Source organism: Astyanax mexicanus, chromosome 10, assembly GCF_023375975.1.
Source record: "Astyanax mexicanus isolate ESR-SI-001 chromosome 10, AstMex3_surface, whole genome shotgun sequence".
Lineage (NCBI taxonomy): Eukaryota > Metazoa > Chordata > Actinopteri > Characiformes > Acestrorhamphidae > Astyanax > Astyanax mexicanus.
Window position 1 is genome coordinate 49,291,057 of NC_064417.1, and position 11,599 is coordinate 49,302,655.

The 11,599-nt window shown below is 39.0% G+C and overlaps 2 protein-coding genes across 3 annotated transcripts in view; both read right to left on the reverse strand.

Annotated features, from left to right (window-relative positions):
* Positions 1 to 1,910, reverse strand: part of slc24a6a (solute carrier family 24 member 6a) — a 32,373-nt gene extending 30,463 nt beyond the window's left edge. For both annotated transcript variants that reach the window (XM_049483891.1, XM_049483890.1), the window contains exon 1: positions 1,578 to 1,910. In XM_049483891.1, coding sequence (XP_049339848.1) covers positions 1,578 to 1,674 — 97 coding nt within the window. In that variant the 5' untranslated portion in view covers positions 1,675 to 1,910. The remainder of the gene's footprint in view (positions 1 to 1,577) is intronic.
* Positions 1,911 to 4,434: 2,524 nt separating this feature from the next.
* Positions 4,435 to 11,286, reverse strand: zdhhc24 (zinc finger DHHC-type containing 24). The gene is made up of 3 exons (XM_007254443.4): positions 10,508 to 11,286; positions 8,009 to 8,286; positions 4,435 to 5,638 (listed from the first exon to the last, which is right to left on the reverse strand). Exons 1-3 carry the CDS (start codon positions 10,810 to 10,812, stop codon positions 5,346 to 5,348), a joined length of 876 nt encoding a protein of 291 aa, XP_007254505.2. The 5' UTR covers positions 10,813 to 11,286; the 3' UTR covers positions 4,435 to 5,345.
* Positions 11,287 to 11,599: the final 313 nt, after the last annotated feature.

Consider the following 11,599-nt stretch of genomic DNA (forward strand, 5'->3'; position numbering starts at 1 on the left):
TATTATGGATTTATTGGTGTCAGTTTCACAGAATTTTATAACCAATATTCTTCACCATAGGTTTATTAACACTATTCATTTGGTTATTGTGCCAACACATGGAGTAATAAAGCAGTACCAGTAGTACATGGGCTACAGGAGGGCATAGGCCAGTTATGGTTCCCAATTAGGGATCTTAAGCCCACATGGGATAAACCCCACCTGGTTTCATCACCTACTGCATGGTCCATTTAATGGCATATTATTTTGGATCATCAAGCTAGCTAGTTGATTGAACAAACAAAACCAACCTAGCCAACATGCTCACATGGGGCTCACATTGGTCAAACATGGGCTAGTATATGGGTTCCAGGTTGGCATGGGTAGGGCATCAGTTAGGGTTCCCCATCAGGGTTGATCCCACATGGGATTAACCCCTCCTGGTACCATCACTGACCTTGGTTGGGTCCCTCCTGCATGGTCCCTATATGGGCATGTTATCTGGGATCATCAGGCTGATAGATTTGTCAGCACGACTAACTAGCATGATCAAGCCAAGCTATTCATTCTCACATGGGGTTGGTGGAACTTGGGCTAGTATATGGGCTCCAGTTAGGGTTCCCAATCAGGGTTGACCCCATCAATGCAGCCAATCTTAATCCCGCATGGGATTAACCTTTCCTGGTTCCATCACCTACTGCATGGTGCATATATTGGCATATTATTTGGGCTCATCAGTATAGCTAGCTGATTGATCAGCATTACTAACTAGCAAGACCAACCCAGGCAATGAGGGTTGACCCCATCAATACAGCCAACCTTTTATCCCACATGGGATTAACCCCTCCTTTACTGACCCTGGTAGGGCATGTTATTTGGGATCATCAGGCTGGTTAAATAACCATCACGACTACTTAGACAACATTGTCACATGAGGCTCAGGTTTGTGGAACATGGGCTAGTATATGGGTTCCAGTTAGGGCTCCCAATAAAGGTTAATCCAATCAATACAGTCAATCTTTTATCCCACATGGGATTAACCCCTCCTGGTTCCATCACTGACCCTGGTAGGGCATGTTATTTGGGATCCACAGGCTGGTTAAATAATCAGCATGACTAACTAGCATGACCAACCTAGGCAACATTCCCACATGGGGCTCACTTTGGTCAAACATGGGCTACTATATAGGTTCCAGTTAGGGTTCCCAATAAAGATTGATCCCATCAATACAGCCCACCTTAAATCCACCCCTCCTGGTACCATCACTGACCCTGGCATGGCATGTTATTTGGGATCATCAAGCTGGTTGAATGATCAGCAAGACCAAGAGGGTCAACCAACATGAACCAAGCATGACCCAAAGCATGATCAACATCAAATGCAACAATAGCATGCTATGCTATCATTAAAGACCAATGTGAAGATCATCTCAGACCATCTGAAAACATGCATCTACCAGCTAAACCTGGTCTTCCGCTGCTGGTGAACACCAGCAGGGATAAAAAAGGCAAAACAACAGAGACGCTATTTCTGCATAAACCTGCCCATCTCCACACAGCCAGCGCATCTTCTGTCCACCGTCCTCCCCAGCACGCACCGGTTAGGTGAAGGAAGCAGCTGAGCGCGATCATCCCGCCGCAGACGCAGAGCGCGCGGAGGAACCGCCGCCGCCTCGACGTCCGAACCGCCTTCATGTCCCGGACCTCTCAGAACCGGGCCCGTGCGTTTATACCGGAGCCCTCCCGCCGCTTCGCTTCATCCACGCGCCGCCGCGCGCCCAGCATCACACCGCCTCGCGGAGACAGTCCGGGAGCATCTTCCCGTTCCTCTCGAGCCGAGGCGCGCGGGGGGAAAACAGGACAATAATACCGTCAGGCTCGCGCCTCTCAGTGCATGGGCATTCTACTCACACACTCCCCCGCCTGCACCCCCCTCCCCTCTCTGCACGCGGTACCGAGGATTCGTCACTGAGGGTGTTTCCCACACTGGAACACACACACACACACACACACACACACACACACATACTGGTGCGCCCTCATTAAAGCAGCAGTCCTTAGGATTTTGTTTTGTTTTATATTAAAAGCATAAATATAATCAAGAGGAAGCTGAACAATCACAAGCCAGGCATAAAGTTATCCAAAAGCAGTGTGTAAGACTGGTGGAGGAGAACATGCCAATGTGCATGAAAACTGTGAGGATTATGCCACCACATATTGATTTCTGAACTTCTAAAACTTTATAAATATGAACTTGTTTTCTTTGCATTATTTAAGGTCTGAAAGCTCTGCATCTTATATTGTTATTACAGCCATTTCTCATTTTCTGCAAATAAATGCTCTAAATTACAATATTTTTATTTGGAATTTGGGAGAAATGTTGTCCATAGTTTATAGTATAAAACAACAATGTTAATTTTACTCAAACATAAACCTATAAATAGAAAAATCAGAGAAACTGATTCAGAAACTGAAGTGGTCTCTTAATTTTTTTCCAGAGCTGTATACTAAATAGCATCAGTGTGCTTCTGCTACTATTCCTATTTTCATATACACTCTAAGAAATATAAGTACAGATTTGTACTTAAAAGAGTACAAAGCTTGTCGCTGGGGCTGTACCTTATATTGAGGCACAAAAAAGTACCTTTCAGTGAAAGTCCTTTTTTGTACCCATGGTTTTTGTGGCAGTAAAGATCATAAAGATTATAAACATTATCATCAACTGAATATGGCTCAAAAACTTGATGATACAAAATTGTCTGGCTTTCAAATAAAAAATGTGGAATTAAAATATATATTGTTTATTAGTACAGTGATACAGAATACTGAATGTACCCTTTGGCAGGTTAAATGGTACAAATTTGTACTTATTGCTGTTAGAAATGACTTTGTACTTCAGAGGGAACAAATCTGACCCCGTAAAGACCAATATTGTACCTTTGAGGGTACAATTATAAAGAGTGTACCTTCGAGTACAAAAAAGTACTCATATCGTACCTCTGTTTTTTAGAGTGTACATTCTAAAATCAGGGAGGTCTTGAAGGTATGGAGTAAATTGTGAGCCAATTCTAAGCTTTACGCAAAAAAAAAAAAATACATTCACAGTTAAAATCAAAAGAATCAAAAGGAAAAAATGTATGTTGCAAATTCAAAAGAGAAAAAAACATGACAGCAAATGTATATTTTTTAAATATACTTGGTTATTTTACTATTCTTTGCAGTTATTTGATTTTGCCAGTCTTTGCTTTTATTTTGTGGATTTTCTGTGAATTTGTGTGGATTTTGCAGCTAAAGACTTTTTTTTTTGGAATCTCTCGTTTGTTTCTGCCGTATTTTTTTGCTTCTGAGTTTTGGCACAGTTTTCACAGGTTGGTGGGGCTTAGAAGAAGGCGTTGCCCTTGAATCTCCATTGTTTATTGTTCACCATTGTTCACATTAAACGTTATGTTTAACGTTAAATGTCTTCTCTAAGTAAGTGTTCTTTTTCATTTTGATTCTTAATTATTTTTTTTTGTATAAAATGTTTGGCACAAAATTCACTCCATAGGACCTATGCAACACTGCAGTTTTTTAAATGTATTTTTATTTCTTTTATGCTCTCTTTTATAACAAATGTTTATTTAAAAAAATGCCTAAAACTGTTGTTAATATTAGAATGAACATACAAAAAGCACATTAAAGGTGTGTTTTTGCTAGAAAGCATTTTGTTCTTGCTCCTTTTAAAATACACAACATTAATAAACAAAAACATGAAAGGCAACCTTCAATGGATTTACGTCACAACTCAACTTCATATGGTGTTTACGTGGTGCTTCCTTATAGGAAACGCCTATTTCTGATAAAACCAGCACAATTTCTGGCAACAGCTGCTAATGGTGCTGATATAGAAACTACTACGAACACGGAGATATCAGAACAACCAGTCTTCATCTGTTCATTCAAGCTTCAGTAAACCAAACAAATAACGCTTTTCACACTTCCATGTTCATTATTGCAGATTGCATGAATAGCAGTGTTAACAACACTGCACAATAGGGTTGACAATTTTTGTGATAAATGTAATTTTATGAAAACGTGATTGACAAACATGCTGTTTTTTTTAATGAGAAGTTTGTTCTGTTGCTTGAAAGCTGCTAAATGAATAACTGGATGGCTTAAAAATGTATATATATATATATATTTAAAATCTTGTTATTTAACCACTGAAAGGAATGATTTAACCAGGCTTCATTGCGATTATAGCAAAAAAAAAACACACTCTCCACATCAAGAATACTGTATAAAATGTGCAAAAAGTATGTAGGACTAAAGGTTACACTCATCTATATGTGTAATAATGTGTTCATTCAGAGTATATCTTGAGCTATGAAAGATCTTCATTGATCTTAATTGATTCATTGAAAGACACTAGAATTATGTCTACACCTTATTAACTACTGAAAAACTGAACAAAGGTTTTACATGTCAAAAAAATCTTTTTATTTTTATAAATGGAAAATAACAGTTGTACCTTGGCATTCGGGTTTAATGTTGTTTGGCATGTACTGTCTTACATAAATGTTTGGGCACATGTGGCATTTTGCTGGATTGTTTTTAAACAGCAAATATACGTTTTAGACACAATTCCTATTTATTTTTCGAATTTAACAACAACAACGTAAAAGAAAATAAAGAATATATATATAAAATATATGTAAATGTGGTATTACATGGTCTTACTTTTGCACGCTAATTTGCATGCTAAATTAAGCAAATTATGCATTACAAAATAAACTGAAATTATGTTTTTTTGTGTGTTCTGAGGAAGACATTTCCTTATTTACACCTTATTTAACTTTACCAGGCTGCCCAAACTTTTGCATAAGACGGTAAATGACATGTAAAATAATGTTTAAAATAAAAAAAAGGTAAACAAGGGAATACAAAAATAATAACATCTGAACCAAAACCTCCTCCATCACTTGGATCAACGAGGACGATTACAGTATACTGGAACGATTTAAATGGAATAAATGGAATAAATGCACCACATTACATACAGAACATTACATACATAATATATATGTCAAGGCAATCCCATTAACATTATTCATGGCCAATAATACAATTTCTCCATTTTCTTCTACAGTGATGAGGAAATATGAGGAAATATAAGCATAACTGAAGTAACAAAAGTAAAATTGCTTGCTGATACCCAAGAGGTAAAGACAGTTGATGAAACTGTTCCTCGGAAGCTGGTAAATGTTCCATCAGTGCTCTTTCAGCTAAATCAGTGCTTCAAATTAGATCATCTTACTCTCATCTGGATACATTACATTCACTCTGGCTTCATATTACCACAAGAAACATTTGGTTGCATGCAGCCATCACTGCGCCGGCTCCAGTGAACCTGTGAGTTTGAAGTTGATGCCGTCTCCAGGCAGCGGGGAGGGGATGAGGGGGCAGATCCAGCAGAGGAACCAGTGTTCACCCAGACACTCCCGGATGTTGGCGAGAGTCCCGAGGCTGTAGGGCCGGCGGGAGGAGTACCACTCCCTGGTAGTCTGCCCTCTCAACATCAACCCTATGTGGAAAAAGAGGAAGGCAGAGACCAGCAGGAAGCCGATCACGCAGGTGTCTGCGATGAACGCGAAGGCGAAGGCCTGGGCGGTCACCTGACCTGTAACCAATAGAAAACATGGAAGAAGATTAGAAGACCAATCAAAGGCTCAAAGGCTTATTTCATCTAAAACCATTTTGAATATCATTGCCTAAGTTACTTTATTTCAGTAATTCACTTCAAAATGTGAAACTCATATATTATATAGGTGTATTAAACACAGAATGATCTATTTTAAGTGGTTATTTCTATTTCTATTATGGCTTACAGACAATGAAAGCCCAAAAATCTCTATCTCAGAAAATTAGAATATTATATAAGACCATTTGGTACGTTTGGCAGTGTGGGCAGTGTGCCAAGTCCTGCTGGAAAATTAAATCCACATCTCCATAAAAGTTGTCAGCAGAGGGAAGCATGAAGTGCTGTAAAATCTGCTGGTAGACACTACACTGACTTTTGACTTTGAGTTTTCATTAGCTGTAAGCCATCATCATCAACAATAAAAGAAATAAACGCCTAAAATAGTACATAATAATTTATTTAATATATGAGTTTAAAAAATTACTGTTTAATATGATTTTCAAAAAGGGATAATCAATATTGTACATCTTTACATACGGAAGCTGTCAGAGTGAACCTTAGAAGATTTTAGTAGACATTTCCTTCTTTCAGAAATTTGTAAAGAACTCTTATATGCTGCAGTAATTTTCATATTTTACATTTTTATCTAAATTAAAAACGTGGAGGTTATGTTCAGAAACAGAAGTGTGATTTATGTACAGTATAGGGCAGGGTTCTACAGTTTTGCTGCTGGAGAACTTGGGTCCTATGGAGCCCCTAAGGTGACATCATGTTAAAAAAAAAAAAAAAAATGTCGTGGCCATGCCTTAAGGATCTCATTCCCATGCCTTAATAAGTTGTGGCCACTAGGGGTGTCACGATCTCGATATTTTATCGAAATCGAATCGAAATGAGGTCACGATCTCGAGTATCGAAGTCAAAAAGAGGATCGACGATCCCTCCCGCGCGCGCTACGCAAATAGCGCAGCGCGCTACGCAAATGGCGCGGCACCAACACAGCGCATCCTATTCATTTAAATAGAGATAGCCACTGCATGAGCGCAGTCGGCGGGAGTGTGATCACTGTTTTTATCTGTCCAACGGGGGAGGGGGGGCGGGGTTGGGCGCGCAGGTTTTGTATCTGTATCTAACGGAGGGGTGGGTGCGCGCAGGTGAGAGCGTGTGAACTCGCTGAAATGCGTGTGTCAGTGTGACTTGAGAACACTGACTATAGATCACAGTGAGGTGGATTAAAAATCTTAAACTTATAATTGACTACACCTGTTGCTTTCCATTGAATTAAAAAAACATCTTTCTCTCAGATAAAGTAAACACAAGCGTGTTTCTGACTAAAATAAAAGCTTTTCAGGAGAGATATAAGTTATGTGTAAATATTTATAAGACAATACCCACATCACTTATCTAACCAGCCTGTACTGATTTCTGCCCCCCAATAATGCTTTCAATAACCTCTTGTAACCCCTGGGAGCCAGGGGTTACACTCTAATAGCCTTTAATAGTCTTCAGTAGCCTTTAAAAGACTTACCTGGCGGCCGTGGTGTGTCCACTAAACTCCGTAGTTATAAACATCCTGAGGTTAGCAGCGCGCTAACTGACCTGTTTATAATGTAATCCGAGCAGTGCCTCCCTGTCGGCTGTTCTAACCTGCTGCTGTTAGCTGCTTGGGCTGAAAGATGAACTGTAGTGAGCTGTATTATCCGGTTAGTGGGGTTAAAACCTTTATTTGTTTACAGAAACAGTAAAAACGGACTGGCTGAGCTCTGTAGCCCGTGGCTGGGCTGTACTGAAGTAGTGACTGAGTGAAGAGAGCGGGGCTTGTGCTGCTGCTGCTAGTGGTTGGATGAAGAACTGCAGCTTCATGTAATGAGCAGTTTCACCAGCCATCCACACACAGCTCTGATAAACTGCTTGTTTTAATAGTGCACACTGTTGCTACCAAAAAAAGTCACTAGATGGCATTACCATATATATCTTAATAAATAATAATAATAATATTTATAATATTTATAATAATAATAATAATAATAATAAATATATTATTTAAATTTTATGAGGCATAAAATAATAACAAGAAAAAAAAACAAGAAAATCGAGAATCGAATCGAATCGTGACCCTCAAATCGAAAATGAAATCGAATCGAGGATTTAGAGAATCGTGACACCCCTAGTGGCCACACATTTTTTTTTTCTTTTTTTTACATGATGTCACCTTAGTGGCTCCTTACAGCAAAACTGTAATCCCTGACATACACTGTACGTAAATCACAGCACTGTTCCTGAATCACTATAAGGAGTCTTTCATTTTACAGGAATTCATAACGAATACGGAAAACAAGCTCACACACTTACCAGTGACCAGCATAATCCAGGGAACCATGAGCAGCATGACACTGTGAAAGGTGACGCCCTCCTTTAAGATGACGATGAAGACCTCAGCGTTCATGACTACGGCGTACAGCAGACCGGACCACATGAAGAACAGACAGCTCAGAAAGAACCGATAGTTACGGAAACCCACGCACTGACCGAAGAACACACAGTGGTGGTCTCGCCGCAGAACGCACACATTGCAGTCATAGCAGTGCGAGCACCGCGGAGGTGTGTGTGTCTCACAGGTGTAACAGTACCTGTCAGGTAAAGAGAAAATGACTCAATATAATAGATTATGTTAAATTAGAACTATATTGTGCATCAGAGAGAAAGCTGGCTTTTTTGGCTCTTTCCTCCTATTTACAAAATGCAATAAAATACAGTAGTAAAATTCGTCCGCACTCACTTCAAAGAAATCATCTTATTTATATTTAGGCAGGAAGTGTGTGTTTCTGCCAGTAAAACACTGATCTACTTGCTCATCTGGTTTACTTTAATTAAGAACTGATTAAATTAAAGGATTACACAGATCATAGTAGAAACAATGTCTTGGTTAACTGTAAACACTGGATTGAGGGACTGATAGTTGTAACAGCCAATGTAAAGCCAATATAAAGTAAATATATAATTAGTGTCATGCAGGCTAATATGTGGGAATCCTAATCGCAATGTCTATTACTGTGAAAAGTTAACTAAAGTTCTATTAGTACAGGATTAGTTTTACATGGGAAGGTGGGTAATGTAATGCATTTATAATGCAGAGGTGATGTTTTGTGTATGTACAGTAACAAGCGTTTGGATACTCCTGTTCTCAATCAATGTTTTTCTTTATTTCATGTATTATCTACATTGTAGATTAATATTAAAGACATGAAAACGCTTCAGGGACACATATGGAATTTCATAGTTAACAGTAAAAAAAAGTGTTAGTCCTCCACATTAATCCCCTGATCTAAACCTGATTAACTGAGATGGTCATTTGGAATGAGCTAAAGCACAAATAAAATTAAATTTAATATTACATTACATTACATTACATTTGGCAGACGCTTTTGTCCAAAGCGACTTACAATATTGAAGTGCAAATAATAGAAGAGGTTAAGTACAAAAATAATAGAAGTTAAAAATAAAACATCTATAGATAGGGCCTTAAGGAGGTCAGAGGGAAATAATGGGATAGAGGAGTAGAGAAGAGGAAGAAGGAGATGAGGTTAGAATTAGTTTGTTAGAGGTGTTTGGAGAGTAAGTGCTCTTTGAAGAGCTCTGTCTTCAGGAGTTTCTTAAAGATAGCGAGAGATTCTCCTGATCTGGTAGTGGAAGGTAGTTTGTTCCACCATTGGGGAACTCTGTATGAGAACAGTCTGGATTGCTTTGTGTGAGTGTTTGGCAAAGCGAGGCGACGTTCATTGGAGGAGCGCAGCGGCCGGGAGGTAGCGTAAGCCTTCAGGAGCGAGTGTAGGTAGGAAGGAGCCTGTACTGTCATCACCTTGTAGGCGATTGTAAGCACTTTGAATTTGATGCGAGCAGCAACCGGTAGCCAGTGGAGCTCAATGAGCAGCGGAGTGACATGTGCCCATTTTGGTTGGTTGAAGACCAAACGTGCTGCTGCATTCTGAATCATCTGTAGTGGTTTTACTACACAGGCCGGGAGGCCAGTTAGTACGGCATTGAAGTAGTCGAGGCGTGAGATTACCACAGCTTGTACCAGGAGTTGGGTGGCCTGTTGCGTCAGAAACGGTCGAATTTTTCCGATGTTGTAAAGCGCAAAGCGTCAGGATCGAGCAACTGAGGCCACATGGTGCGTGAAGAGAAGCTGGTCATCGACCATGACACCCAGGTTCCTAGCAAATATTAATCTACAATAAAGGTAAAAAAAAAAAAAAAACTGAAAAGAATAAAACACATTGACTGAGAAGAGGTGTGTCCAAACCTGTTACTGGTATTGTACTAACTGAATTTAAGGTTAAAGTATGACCATGATATGACCAGACACCAGAAGGTACCACAATTTTTTTTTTTAATGGCCACAATTTATCGAAGTAGGAGATAATTAGCTCGTAGCCAGAGAAAAATAAAGCTTGATTTTCTGTAAATTAATGCCTATGATAAAAGTTCCAATTCAAGGAAACTTTTTTGTAAGAAAATGAAATGAGTGAAATGGATTTTTTTTATTTTCATCTTGGAATGATTTACCAGTATGGTGAAATTCTGGAGTCTTTTGGAGTCACGCCTTAATAAGTCGTGCCACACCCTTAACAGGCCAGCATTTTTGTCAATTTTCTGCCTGATATTACACATCTAAAGATTTTTATTCAAGCATTACATAAAAAGGTTTCATGTTTGATAATAAACGTTACTACAGATTCTACTTGGAACTGTAATATAAATTATTTAAAAAATGTAAGTAAATTTGCAACTTTAAAAATATAATTAATAACAAATATAAAAATGTAATAGAAGTAGTAGTAGTATAATTACCTCCACCCCTGACCCACAATTTCACCGCCCAGAAACACTCCGCGGATACTCGGGCTGGTCTTCAGGAACAGCCAGGCGTTCCAGGTGATGTTCCCCAGCATGAAGTACTGAGCCAGCAGGTGGAGGGTCTTCCAGGTGGAGGTCCACTCGGACTTCTTCAGCGAGGGCTCCAGCGGAGCCTCCACCAGCACCAGATAGCTCACCTCGGCCGTGATGGAGAACACCAGCACGGTGTTCAGCACCACGGGCATGTGGCGACACAGCCGCTCCGCCCGGCACCACAACTTACTGCCCATACTCACCATTATACTATAAATATACCATAAACTCTCAAATAAACCTTAATAAAACTCACTTACTGAAATTATTATCCTCTATAAACTACATAAATACTCAAATAATAACATTCAGAACCATTTCTAACGACTATATGGTGCAGAGTTTAATTATCCATGGGTTTAAAGACGTTTTAGTAGTGTTTTATGTCCCTAAATTACTCAAATCTAAACTAGCTGTCAGATAGCTAGTTAGCTAACTAGCTTAGCTTAGCTTAGTTTCTCAGTTTAGCGAGGCAGTTAGTTGTTAGTTAGCTTGCTAAGCTAACAGTTATAAGCCGCAAGTTTAGCCTTTTAGCAGCAACGGGTTTAACCAGCAAGCATGATAAAGTATTTTATATTTTATTCAGTAAAATAATAATAATAAAGATAAGCCAACTACTCAAGCTAACAGGCTAGCTAATGCTAACACTCACTGAAGCAGCTACAGACTGGAGTCACACTGTAAACATTCCCCCTAAACCCGAAGGCTGGGACACACAAGGTTCCTATCTAGTAGGAATGTTACGCTCTAATTCGGCTCTATTTTTTCAAAATTATTATTAAGTAAACTGTTATCTCATTATTTTGAGATAGTAAATCATTACTTTGAGATACTATCTCATTATTTTACTATCTCAGAATAATGACTCCTTATCTTAAAACAATGATTTACTATCTCAAAACAACGACTTACCATTTCAAAATAACGATTTACAGTCTCAAAATAACGACTTACTTTCTCAAAATAACGACTTACTATCTCAAAATAATTAGA